This window comes from Lutra lutra, chromosome 3, assembly GCF_902655055.1.
Source record: "Lutra lutra chromosome 3, mLutLut1.2, whole genome shotgun sequence".
NCBI classification, from domain to species: Eukaryota; Metazoa; Chordata; class Mammalia; order Carnivora; family Mustelidae; genus Lutra; species Lutra lutra.
In genome coordinates this window covers 25,605,078-25,618,820 of record NC_062280.1, presented here as the reverse complement: position 1 = coordinate 25,618,820, position 13,743 = coordinate 25,605,078, and the positions used below count along the sequence as shown (strand labels likewise).

At 42.0% G+C, this 13,743-nt stretch overlaps 1 protein-coding gene across 2 annotated transcripts in view; it reads left to right on the top strand.

Moving 5' to 3' along the window:
• The first annotated feature begins 4,674 nt into the window (after positions 1–4,674).
• The window catches only part of BARD1 (BRCA1 associated RING domain 1), a 79,709-nt gene continuing 70,640 nt past the window's right edge, over positions 4,675–13,743 (top strand). The window contains exon 1 of one of the 2 annotated variants that reach the window (XM_047722420.1): positions 4,675–4,941. In XM_047722420.1, the coding sequence (XP_047578376.1) occupies positions 4,799–4,941 (143 nt within the window). In that variant the 5' untranslated portion in view covers positions 4,675–4,798. The remainder of the gene's footprint in view (positions 4,942–13,743) is intronic. The other variant, XM_047722421.1, reaches the window with a different exon arrangement.

The window sequence follows — 13,743 nt, the reverse complement described above, 5'->3', positions numbered from 1 at the left end:
TAATTCTGCTACTGGGTATTTAACCCAAAGAACACAAAACAGTATGGAGGTTCCTCAAAAAGTTGAAAATAGGGCTACCCTATGACCCAGCAATCACACTACTCGATATTTACCCAAAAGATACAAATGTTGTGATCTGAAGGGGCATGTGTACCTGAATGTTTATAGCAGCGATGTCCACAATAGCCAAACTATGGAAAGAACCTAGATGCCCAACAACAGATGAATGGATAAAGAAGATGTGGTGTCCACACACACACAGGAATACTATGCAGCCATCAAACCCCCCAAATCCTGCCATTTGCAATGATATGGATGGAACTAGAGGGTATTGTGCTAAGTGAAATAAGTCAATCAGAGAAAGACAATTATCATATGATCTCTCTGATATGAGGAATTTGAGAGGCAGGGCTGGAGGTCGTGGGGGAAGGGAGGGAAAAATGTGCAACAAGATGGGATCAGGAGGGAGACAAACTATAAGAGATCCTTAATCTCATGAAACAAACTGAGGGTTGCTGGGGGTGGGGGTGTAGGGATAAGGTGGCTGGGTGATGGACATTGGGTAGGGTATGCGCTATGGTGAGTGCTGTGGAGTGTGTAAGCCTGATGATTCACAGACTTGTATCCTTGGGGCAAATAATACATTATGTGTTAATTAAAAAAAAAAAAGGTATATTCACCCTTTATTTGCAAGAGCCAAAATATGGAAGCAGCCCGGGGTGCCTGGGTGGCTCAGTGGGTTAAGCCTCCGCCTTCGGCTCAGGTCATGATATCAGTGTTCTGGGATCGAGCCCCGCATTGGGCTCTCTGTTCAGCAGGGAGCCTGCTTCCCCTACGTGTGAGGTCTCTTCATCAAATAAATAAATAAAATCTTTTAAAAAAATATGGAAGCAGCCCAATTGTCCATCCATAGATGAATGTATAAAGATGTACACACACACACACACACACACACACAATGGAATATTAGTCATAAAAATAATGAAATCTTGTTATTTGCAACAACATGGATAGATCCAGAGGGTATTATGCTAAGTGAAATAAGCATGTCAGAGAAAATCAAACACCATGATTTCACTCAAATGTGGAATTTAGGGGTGCTTGGGTGGCTCAGTGGGTTAAGCCTCTGCCTTTGGCTCAGGTCATGATCTCGGGGTTCTGGGATTGAGCCCCACATCGGGCTCTCTGCTCAGCAGGGAGCCGGCTTCCACCTCTCTCTCTGCCTGCCTCTCTGCCTACTTGTGATCTGTCAAATAAACAAATAAATAAATAAAATTTTTAAAATGTGGAGTTTAAGAAACAAAACAAATGAACACAGGAAAAAAAAAAGCAAATCAAGAAACAGACTCTTACATATAAAGAATTGGTAGTTACCAAAGGGCACATGGGTAGGGGGATGGGTGAAATAAATGAAAGAGATTAAGAGTACACGGCCTTTTTTTTTTTTTCCAAAGATTTTATTTATTCATTTGACAGAGAAAGAGAGGCAGGCAGAGGAAGAGGGAGAAGCTGACTCCCTGCTGAGCGGAGAGCCAGTCATGGGGCTCAATCCCAGGACCCTGAGATCATGACCTGAGCCTCCCAGGCCCCCCAAGTGTACACTAATTGTGATGAGCGCTGAGTGTATAGAATTACTGAATCACTATATTATACACCTGGTAACTAATATAACACTGTGCAAATTATACTGGAATTTAGCAAGTAAATTGTCAGCCATTTGCACTGTAACAGGGCAGGGCTGGAAGGAAGGAAGTGGAAGGGAAAGTTGCAGATGGGGAGTAACCTTGCTTATTCTCTTGATGAGTTTATTATGGCCACCATCAAACAGCTGCTGGGAATTTCATGAGATTTGGGGAGAGGTACTGGGGCAATGGCAGAGGGAAAGAAAAAGAAACTAATGTTATCATTGCCCCTGTATCACAATTCATTTATCAGCACCACACAAATAGGCCAGTGACAACTGTTTGGTCCTTACAGCATTTTACCAAAATGTGAAATTTGCATTTATTCTCATCAGTTACATTATGTAGTAGTTATTTTTTAAGATATTATTTATTTATTTGCCAGAGAGAGTGTGTAGGAGAGAGAGCGAGCGAGAGCGCAAGCAGGGGGAGTGTAGGTAGAAGGAGAAGCGGGCTCCCCTGTGGGCAAGGAGCCCAATATGGGACTTAATTCCACAACCCTGGGATCCTGACCTGATCTGAGGGCAGACGCTTAAATGACTGAGCCACCATGGCATTGTTAGGTCCATAATCAAAGGAGCGAGACTGATACAAAGAGAAAGTCAAGCAAAGCTTTAATTCTCGCCAAGCATCGAGAATCAAACCGACTGTTTGGGACCGCCTCTTACAGAGAGGGCGACCCCTCCCTGCCTTACAGACTAACTTTTATAGAGCAAAGGCCCTGTGGTTGAGCCTGCACACTCCTTGGTAGCTAGGGAGACAGTACTCGAGCCCCACTGATTAGATGTTTCCACCTGGCCCGACTCATTCCTGCATTTGGGCAGTTGTCTCCACCTGACCTGACCCACCCTTGTATTTGGGCTCTGTTATCAGGGACTGGTCGACCATATTTTACTGGTTTCCTGGACTTTTAAGTAAGTTCCCCTGGGGGAGTGGGGCAGGGTCAGTTTAAGTTTTACTGCGTGAACAACAAAATCACTGTTTATTTTTTTTTTTTTTATTTTTTTTTTTTTTAAAGATTTTATTTATTTATTTGACAGAGAGAGATCACAAGTAGACGGAGAGGAAGGCAGAGAGAGAGAGAGAGAGGGAAGCAGGCTTCTTGCTGAGCAGAGAGCCCGATGTGGGACTCGATCCCAGGACCCTGAGATCATGACCTGAGCCGAAGGCAGCGGCCCAACCCACTGAGCCACCCAGGCGCCCCCAAAATCACTGTTTAACCGGATAGAGCTGCTCTGGGTAAATAGGCCCTTACGAATCACATATTATGCCCTAATTAAAAAAGCATCTGATAGGGGCACCTGGGTTGGCTCAGTGGGTTGGGCCTCTGCCTTCGGCTCAGGTCACGATTTCAGAGTCCTGGAATCAAGCCCCGAATTGGGCTCTCTGCTCGTTGGGGAGCCTGCTTCCCCCTCTACTTGTGATCTGTCAAATAAAGAAATAAAATCTAAAAAAAAAAAGCATCTGGTAAAAAAATTCAGTGCTATTCTGTGGTAAATAAAGCATTAACAGAAATGGATATATATATATATATATATACACACACACACATATATATAATTATATTAATATTAGCTACTGTTGATTGAGTAGTTATGATGTAGATGATTTTACATTTATCTCCTTCAATAATTCTCCAGATCTACAGAATATAAATATTATTCTCACCTTATAGGAAACTAATGTTCAGACAACTTAAGACTTGATTTAAATCACATAATTATATAGTAGAGGAAGTGGGATTATAAGTAGGACTGTTTGGCTCCTGAAATCCCCAATTTACTCCATTACATAAACCATAGCATCTCTTCAAGTTCAGCATTTCTAGAGTTTGATTTCTCTGAGGCTCTGCAAAGAGTAAGCAATGGCTTAACAGGGTTAACAATCAATTTCATGATTACCTGTGAGTTTAAGAAAAAAATTGGATTTGGGGCACCTGGGTGGCTCAGTGGGTTAAGCCTCTTGCCTTCGGCTCAGGTCATGATCTCAGGGTCCTGGGATCAAGCCCCACATCGGGCTCTCTGCTCAGCGGGGAGCCTGCTTCCCTCTCTCTCTCTGCCTACTTGTGATCTCTGTCAAATAAGTAAAATCTTTAAAAAAAAAGATTACATTTATCTTCAGTAATATTTAGAATTGTTGAATTACTATATTAAAAAAAAAATTGGGTTAGTTTACCATGTTATTATACCCTATAAGATTTTACTTAGTTCTATCCATTCTGCTTCTACTAAGGGTTTATTTGGAAATGTTATTTTATTATTTTATTTTACCATATAATGTATTAAGTTTTTTCAGGGGTACAGGTCTGTGACTCATCAGTCTTACACAATCGAAATGTTTTAGATGGTTACAGTGTAGCCTAAGGATTGGAGAGGACTTGGGTGGACACAGGGATATCAGCCAGAAGGCTTTGGGAACAATCTAGGTGAGAATGAGACAAAGGGACTATGGTGAAGACAGAAGTGGGTAGATTTGAGAATAAGTGTTGGGTAGGGGGATGCAAAGATCTGGGAGTGGACTGAATGGGGAGGGTGAAGGGTTCTCTGCCTCTGTTGTCCATATAATATGATGGTCAATGAAGGATTCTTACGTGGAGGGTAGACACAGCTTTAACAAACAAAACAAAAAGCCTCGAAAAGGTGGAAGGGAGGAGAAAGTTACTTTTTTAGAAGAAGGCGGCACATTCAGTGTCATGATCAAAACTTTTCCTAGCTTTCCGGTAGCCGAAACAGCACTCCTTAGAGATGACTCTCAACCAAAAATTCCTCGGTTTGTGACTTTCCATCCCTTAAGCCTTGCAGACGGTCCCTAGAGCCAAGGGTTCAGGAAAGTCAAGTACCTGCATTTTTTTCTCATTTTCACCCCGCCGGGCTGTCTGGACCCGCCCCCTTTCCCGCCAACCGCAGGCCCCACCCCTCCCGGTCCCGCGCGCCCCGGCTTTTGGCGCGTTTCCGCGGCCCCGCCCCTCGGGCCCCGCCCCCGCCCAGCGTCCCGCCAGCCCAGACTCGGGGACCGCTCGGGCCGGGGTCTGGTCGCAGGCCGGCGGCGTCTCGGTCGTTGCCCGAGTCTGCCGCGGCTCCATCCCTCTGAGGTGCCCTTGCCGGGGAGGCGGGGCGATGCCGGGGAACCGGCAGCCGAGGGTCCGCTCCGGGAACGAGCCTGGTCCCGCGCCCAGTATGGAGCCGGAGGGGCGCGGGGCCTGGGCCCACAGCCGCGCCGCGCTCGACCGGCTGGAGAAGCTGCTACGCTGCTCGCGTTGGTAAAAACGGACCCTCCGGCGGGTGGCTGCGAGGGCGGGGGACAGGGGTCGCCCCAGTCTCGGGGTAGGGGGCGGGGATCTTTTCAACCCCCGGGATCCCTCTTCCCCTTGCCGTCGGGCAGTCGGCCGGCGAGCAGAGTCCGTACCTTCCCTGGGGCCTGGTTTTAGTTATCGAACCTCCCTAGTCCCCGTTCACAGCCTTTCCGCGCGGCTTCCTTGCCTTTTCCTCACCAAACCCAACTAAGGTGGTAGTTTTCGAACTTGAGCGGGCGGGAGACGCGTCTGGGGGCGTGGCTAAAGATGCTCTTCGCAGGCCCCGCCTCCGGGCTTTGAATTGGTGCGGGTGGGGCTGAGACGTCCGCGCTTCCTACCCGGCCCGGGATTCCTCCGGGACCGGAGTAATCGCCGCACCTCTGCGGGGCGCTGCTGAGTGGGAGGCCGCTGTCGCTCGTCGCTGAGCTGGCCCTTTGACCGCTTCTCTGTGGCAGCTCTTTCTGGGGAGAGTTTTGGGTACCCTTGTGGGAGGTAGATTGAAGATAGCAGTGTGATGACGCCGCCCTTCCATTTCTCATTCAGTTTCTCCTTTCCTTGGTTTAGTGAAAAGCCTGGACGGCTCGGGGTTCCAGCTCTTACAGATGCTGTTTATTATCATTTTTTGTTACTTATTTTCCTTCATGCTGTTGCACTATGGGAGTCTTCTCACTTCCAAGTTTTCATTATATCTGGAGGCATCATTTTCATGGCTGGTATTCCATGCTTCTTGTCCTGTAGCTTTTCGTACTGTACACACCAAGGAGGTTTATAAAACGCAAAAAGGACTTGTCACCTTTTTCATTTCTTCCAAAAGCATTGATTGAGTGAGGGCCCGCTGTGTGTACAGCTCAGTATTTCTGCATCTGTATCACTCAGGCAGGTTTTCTGCCTGCTTGTAGCTGTCCTGACTGTATTTCTTTTTTGGACTTTCTTTTGATTTGTGTTTTTTTCCCTCTGATTTCTAACCAGCAGAAATTTGATATACATAAAGTACAAGTAACACCACAGCTTTTTCTTTAAACATGAAATGGACTAAACTGTGGGGCACCTGGGTGGCTCAGTAGGATAAGGGTGGGACTCTTGATTTTGGCTGGCATCAGTAATCTCAGGGTCCTGAGATCTAGCCCTGGGTAGGGAGTCTGAAATTCTCTCTCCCTGTCCCTCTGTCCCTTCCCCTACTCGCTCTTTTTGTCTCAAGTAATAAATCTTAACAACAACAAAAAGAAATGGACTTAACTGTTACAGACCTTTTGCACTTATATTTTGTTTTATAAAACTTCAAAAAATCATTGCACCCCTTAGAAAAGTGGCACTTTTGCTGGAACACATGGAGACATTCTGACTTGTATATGTTTTTTCATAACACAGGTCATCCATTTGAGAATAAGAAATTTAAAACTGGCTCTGCTAGTTGCTATAATGAAGCAATTATAATCATACCTTCATAGTTTAACAAAAGTTAGACATTCACGTGGGGTTTCTGTATGGAAGACATTAGGGCGGCCAGCATCATAGTGCTTCACCCAGGCTGGAGAGTCAGGCTGCCTGAGTTCAGGTTCCAGCTTTGACACGATGGCCCAGGTCAAATTTGTTGCCTCAGTTTCCCCATCTGAGTGATAATAGTGCTCAACTCATCTACCTATGAGTCTTCCTTAATAATAAAAGATATTCAGGGTGCCTGGGTGGCTCAGTAGGTTAAAGCCTCTGCCTTCGGCTCAGGTCATGATCTCAGGGTCCTGGGATCGAGCCCCGCATCCTGATCTCAGGGTCCTGGGATCAAGCCCCGCATAGGGCTCTCTGCTTAGCAGGGAGCCTGCTTCCCTTTCACTCTCTCTGCCTACTTGTGATCTCTGTCTGTCAAATAAATAAATAAACTCTTTAAAAAAAAGATTATTGTGCTCCTGCAAAGTGCTCTTTTGGCCTTGGGGCTTCGTTAGTGAACAAAGACAAAAACCTCAATCCTTTAGGACACTAACCTTCTGTGGGAGGGAAGAAACGAAATGAAATTATACATGTGAAGGGTTGAGTATGGTGGTTGTCATGGGATAAGTGATAAATAATAGCTGTCTTATAAAAGTACAAAGAGGTATAGCTTGCTTCCTGAATGATTTGGGGAAGACAAAGTAGGTGATTTATAAGAATAATCTACAGGTTGTCCTAAAATCTAATACAGCCAATTTCACTTTTTATCCCCTTCGACATATTTTTCCAGTTTCTGACTGAAGTGAGAAGACAATAAGAGCCAAAGGACTGAAAGTGGACATCAGACTTTTTATAGGTGCAGACTTTGAATACAGTTCATTCTGTTGGCTGGTGAATAATAGTGAACTCCAGTGATTTTTCTTAAAAAATTAATATATGAACCAGTGATGGAATCACTACACTCACCTGTTTCTTTGCATTTTTTAACCTAGGGCTCTGCAAATTTCTTCTTTTGGTAACTGTTTTAGGCTTTGCTGGCCACAGTCTCTGTTCCTATTCTTTTTGTTTTTTTACAGCCCTTAAAAACAGAGGCACGGGGGTGCCTGGGTGGCTCAGTTGGTTAAGCCACTGCCCCTCCAGCTCAGGTCATGATCCTGGAGTTCCCGGATGGAGTCGGGGAACTCCCAGCTCTTCGGGGAGTCTGTTTCTTCCTCTGACCTTCTCCCCTCTCATGCTCTCTCTCTCTTTCTCAAATAAATAAAATCTTTAAAACAACAACAACAACAACCCAGGGGCACGTGGGTGGGGTGGCTCAGTCTGTTAAGGGTCTGCCTTTGGCTCAGGTCATGATCCCAGCATCCTGGGATGGAGCCCTGCATAGGACTCCCTGCTCAGTGGGGAGTCTGCTTCTCCCTCTCCCTCTGCCTCTCCCTGCTGCTCTTGATCTCTTGCACACACGTGCTCGCTCTCTCTCTCAAATCAAATCTTTAAACAAAAACAAACCCAAAAAGCATTCTTAGCTCAAGGCTGTACAAAGACAGTCTACTGACTAGATTTGGTGCATAGGCTATGGTTTGCCAAACTGTTAAAATGAGTAGAATGTCTGAAGTTTAAAGATCCTTCTCAGTGTAAATTTTATATCACATGAGACTTAATATTTATTCTATTTTTTTATTAATTATTGAGACTTAATATTTAGAAATGATTTTGCGTTCTTCTCCATGTCTCTTTCTGTTTGGGCACTGTTCATAGTGAATAAAGTGTAGCCAGTTTCTCTTTACCCATGGAAAAAAAACCAAAAAGACCCCAAACCCATTCTTTCCACCGCTGCCTTTTCCTAGGATCTGCCTGATATCATTGCTTGAAAGGAGCAACTCTGGACGGTCTGCTTCTTGCTTTTGCTACCCACCATTCATAGCAGTGTCATATTATTTGAAATTGTGTGTCAGTATGCCCTTTTACAGAGTTTCAAAGTTCTACCCAGTGGGCTGGTGATTACCCCGATTACCCTCACATTCAGCTTGCAGCTGTCATCTATATTGTGTTCCCAGGTGTCACCTGTCTCGTGTAGCATATTGGATCTATTTTGCAGGAAGCATTACTTGTGAGTGAGGGTGGATTGGCTACATTACAGGGCATCTTTTCTTGACCTTTAACATAAGTGTGGCTCCAAGGTGAAGCAGATGGAATTTTTCAAGAGGCCAGATGTGACATTTGTGTTAGGTCCAAGCCTCACAACCAGATAGAAGCTATTTAAAGATTTGGAAAAATGAGACAGGAAGAACATGTCATTTGAGAAGCTGACAGAAAGCACAGTTAGTAATAATGTGTTCCTAAAGGAAGTAGGAAAAAATAATAGGAGCTGTAGTGTTAAAAGCCCAAGTGTCACATGACACTGATTTGTGAATTAAAATAATTAGGTACCTCTTGCCATTTGGGGCGGAGTGGGGGGAGCTTTGATCTTTACTACAATGTAATTTGGAGTTCTAGCATGTTTTAAATCAACTTTTAGTAAAAAGTAAAATAGTAATCTTGTGTTTTTTTTTTTAGGGTAGGTGATTGTATTTTTCTAAGTCTTTTGTCATTTTAAAGGCAGTCAGGATTGTTTTTGTTTATTGCATAGCTTAATTTTTAAGAGCATTGATTTTGAACACTGGCTTCAAATAGTGGCTCAGTGATTTTGGATAAATTATTTTATCTTTGTATGCTTTTTCTCATTTGCAAAATGAATTAGTAATAGTTTCTATCTTATAAGATTGTTATGGGAATTAAATAAGTTAATATTTATAAGATACTTAGAGCAGTGCCTATTATGTTCTAAGTGCTGTATGAATGTTTGTAAAATACAGGATAGATTTCCTGACCCCAGCATTAAGCTTTTGCCTTCATTAGTTTTGAATGTTCAGAAGCATTTAATAGGCCAATGATCCTTAAATGGGATGATTACTCCTTTGGCTTGCTCTGATGCTGATTCTTCATTAGGACCTCAAGCGATCACTGAGGCACTACATTAGTGATGCTGTGGTGAGACATTTTCCACCCTTAAGGAGCAAATGCTTAACTATAAAGGATAAAATGCACGCAGAGTTCGGGGAAAATTATCATGAGGGCCAAGGAAATGCAGGGAAGAGTACTTGGATGGTGCCAGTAGAGGAAAGCTGAATGCGGTCTTGGAAAGATTTTCATAGACAAAGACAGGTGGAATGTGCTAGTCACAGTATACTAAAAGGTACTGTAGAATAAAGGAAAGTGAGTCAGGTGGGCAAAGAGTTAAGAAAGGGTCAGATTAGACTGTTTAGTGGCCTAACAACACACTATTCAGTTGATTCGCATAGTTCCTATGGAGGAGCAATTCGTGTAAATTTCCTATAATTCTAGTGTCGTCATCTATAAAATGAGGAAGCTGGACTAAGTGCTTTCTAAGACTCCCTCCAGTTTGCAGATTCTATAATTATTAGTTTCCACTAGATGTAAATTGTCATTTAAAACTTCCTTTTGAAGTTTAACATACATCCAGAAAAGGGCAGAAATCATTGGTGTTCAGCTTGTATCATATATCCTTCCTAATTGTGGGATTTATTTACTCATGTGGTATTTTGATTCTTTGATACCTGTTGCCTTCAGTTATACTACACATTTCATAAAGACAGGTACACATTTCATAAAGACAGGTACACATTTCGTAAAGACAGGTTCACATTTCTGAACGCATAGTTTCTTAGTGTTTGTTAAATTAATGAGTGTATAAAAGAATCTAAGTTAGGATCATAGTTGAGGAGCCTTTGCAGGTGGAAATACTAGAAAGACCTAGTTAATTTCACTTGCTCACCAAGAATCCTCCATAGGTTCCTGGGGTTAGTTACCCAGAGTAAACAATGACTAAGGTCTTAGGGCAAAAGTAGAAGACAAAGGTCTTTGCCCCTGGGAGTTAGGGCTGGAACCATGGCTTGCACAGACCCATCACAGGCCTACACATGCCTGGTATTATATAGGGCTTGGAACTGCCAAGAGAAACTTACTAGAGACATTGAGCACCTGTTTCCTATAGTATAGGGGGATCATCTTACAAGTGGAGTTACTGTTATATGGGTCTGGGACTTAGAGGAAAGATTTCAGGCTGGGAGCATGCTTGACAGTCATCTGCATGTAGATGGTAATTTAAGTCCTATTTATAGAAGTGAGCAGGGAAGCGAATATAAAGATGAACGACTGTGTCCGAGCCTTGAAGCTCAACATTTGAACATTAGGTGGAAGAAGTGAAGCTTTAAGGACTGTTACTTAGGTACTGTTTTGCTTTGGAAGAAAGGGAATAGAGGACAGAGTAAACCAGTACTATTTGAGTCAGATACACATGATATTCTCTGTGGCTTATCTGTCTCATAACAGTAGGTCCTATTATAGTTAATTGTTAGTAGAAGTCTGTTGCCCATTTGGCTTTTGCTATATTGGCTCATTGGTTTATTCAGCATTTATCAACACTAGACAATCAGACATGATTTTTAAAAAATTTTTCCCATGTGATTTACTTTAATCTGGCATACAAAATACACAGAAATAAGATGCTTTGTGTCATTATTCATATCCCTTACTTGATAACAATTTTGTTTATTCTAAATATAGATAAAAGAAATTGTTTAATTGGCTTAGAGAGCCTTTTAACCAAATGTGTTGGTGCACACTTGGCAAAATAACTTGGCAGTTTTCTAAAATGTAAGAGCACTGTGGTAGCTAGCTATCTTGCCTATCGTTAAATAGCAGTTTATCTCATAGAAGCTTAGGGAGCCATTCTGTTAAGAAATAGGTCTGCCTCAGTATTGTAATCTCAGCTGAATTTACTTTCCTTTTCTTCTTTGCAAAGAAATTTTTATTTCAATAGGATATATATTTTTTTTAAATTATTTTTTCTTACTACTTAGTTCTTCCCTAAGTTATAATCCTCTGGCTGTGCTGATCTCTCCAAATCGACTACATGTAAAGTAACGGAAATATGACTACAGATGGGAAAAAGTAGAGTAGCTGAATTTTCAAGGTACAGAAATCCTGTTACCATGCAAATGTCTTTTCTTATTCTTTTGGATTTTTTTCTTTCTAATATATATGTATATCAAACAAAGAATAGGGTAAGGATAAAATAGAATTGTTAATATAAATTCATTTTTGCATGTAGTTTTCCATTTGCTTCATTCACTAAGGATTTATCGAAATTCTGCTGTTCATATAGCACCATGCTAGGGAGGTAATAGTGTGGTTGGGGAGCTCAGAAAAAATAAAAGTCCAGATTTCTTGTTTGTAGGGCTACAGTCTATTTGGAGACTAGCAGGGAAAATAGGGAATCAAGCAGATAAAAGAGAAAATATTTCTCTTTCAGCATTGATTTCCAGAGCTCCAACGAGATGCCATCTCTCTGGAACTTTATAGAGTATTTCGTACTTTTCTGAAGTCATATACTAACTTTGCTTATAAAATCACCTTGTTCTATTATAAGCCCCTTAATATACAGATTGTGTTGCAGGCAACATTGTGTCTTTACACGTCTGGCACGAGGTACAGATTTTGCATAGGTGATGGTGTGGAAATTGAAATCTAAGAATTTCTGTGCCTAAACTTTGTTTAGTGTTGTTTTTATTATATCATCCTGCATAGTATTTGGATGTGTTGGGCTTGAATAGTTTTGGGGGTGGAAGGGAGGAAGGGTATTCTAGGCTGGGGACAGTAGTCTCAGCGATCCTGAGCTTGGTTTGGACATTGGGTATTACTTGAGAAATGTTACAGAGAGCAGAGTTTTTGTGGAGGAGCAGTATAAGAAAAGGTTGCCTGCTTTGGAGTCACTGGGTTGTGAAGAACTTCTTAATATTAAGTTTTTAAAGATTGAAAGTGATACATGTGTTAAAATATCAAGGTATGTGGTCATTAAATAAGTGAATGGCAGGTGAGCCCCAGTCCTTTTCTTTCTTTCTTTTTTTAATTTAAAAAAAATTATTTGACAGAGAGAGACAGCAAGAGAGGGGACACAAGCAGGGGGAGTGGGAGAAGGAGAAGCAGGCTTCCCGCTGAGCAGGGAGCCTGATGTGGGGCTCGATCCCAGGACCCTGGAATCATGACCTGAGCCTAAGGCAGATGCCTAATGACTGAGCCACCTAGGCGCCCCCCAAATCCTTTTCTTTAAGGACCCACTATGATCAATTTTTTGTCTATCTTTTAATAAGAGGTCGTCTGTATTTATATAAGCAGCATATGCCTTAGCTGAGAAGATGCCAGGTATCAGGAGATGTATCATGACACATGTAACATTTTCTTGTTGATTAAAATTTAGATTGTTTCTGGTCTTTTGCTATAATCTGTGCTAGAGTGAATATCCTTTTCCATCAGCCTTTACATTTTAAAAATTTTTATTAAAATTATCCATGAACACAGTCAACAAAGTCAATAAAGCAAAGGCAATGAAAACATTCTTTTGCTTCATCTATACTTTAGAGACAGCCTCTTTCATCTCTTAGTTTTCGAGATTTACATCTACATTTCCAAATGACATGTTTCTATTGCTACTTCTTGAATTTTTCCATTTTAGACATTTATTTATCCACTTTCTAACTTTGTACTCTAAAAGATGGTTTTCTTATTATCTATTAAGTTTCTACTATGGAAGATGACTTGGTTAGAATTTGTAGTACAAAATAATTTTCAGTCATTTTGAAGGCCGGGCATCCCTTGTTGTTACCCTTGAGATGTCTTATGCTCTTCTGAATCCTTAAAAAAATTAAAAAAAAATATATATATACACATACACACACACATATATATATATGTGTATACATTTATGACATTTTAATTTTATTATTTCTTAATCTCTGGACTCTCTTGGTATCCTGTCTAAGTAGATAGCTTTGATGTTTTGAAGTTTCAGTTTTGCAAGCATCTGAGTATCTCTAAAGGGTAAATTCCTGGCAGGGGAAAAGTTGAATTGAAAATAGTGCATTTAAAATTTTGATAGAGGGCGCCTGGGTGGCTCAGTGGGTTAAGCCGCTGCCTTCGGCTCAGGTCATGATCCCAGGGTCCTGGGATCGAGTCCCGCATCGGACTCTCTGCTGGCAGGGAGCCTGCTTCCCTCTCTCTCTCTCTCTGCCTGCCTGCCTCTCTGTCTACTTGTGATCTCTCTCTGTCAAATAAATAAATAAATCTTTAAAAAAAAATAAAATTTTGATAGATATTGTCTGGTTGTAATAGAAGTATCTTCTCAGCTAAGCAACCTCTAGGCGTTGTCAGAAAACCTGGCTTTTACGTAGATCATTGCCACCCTCTGTATCTGTGCTTCTGAGCTGTACCTTAACGTTCTTTTGACTTGACATG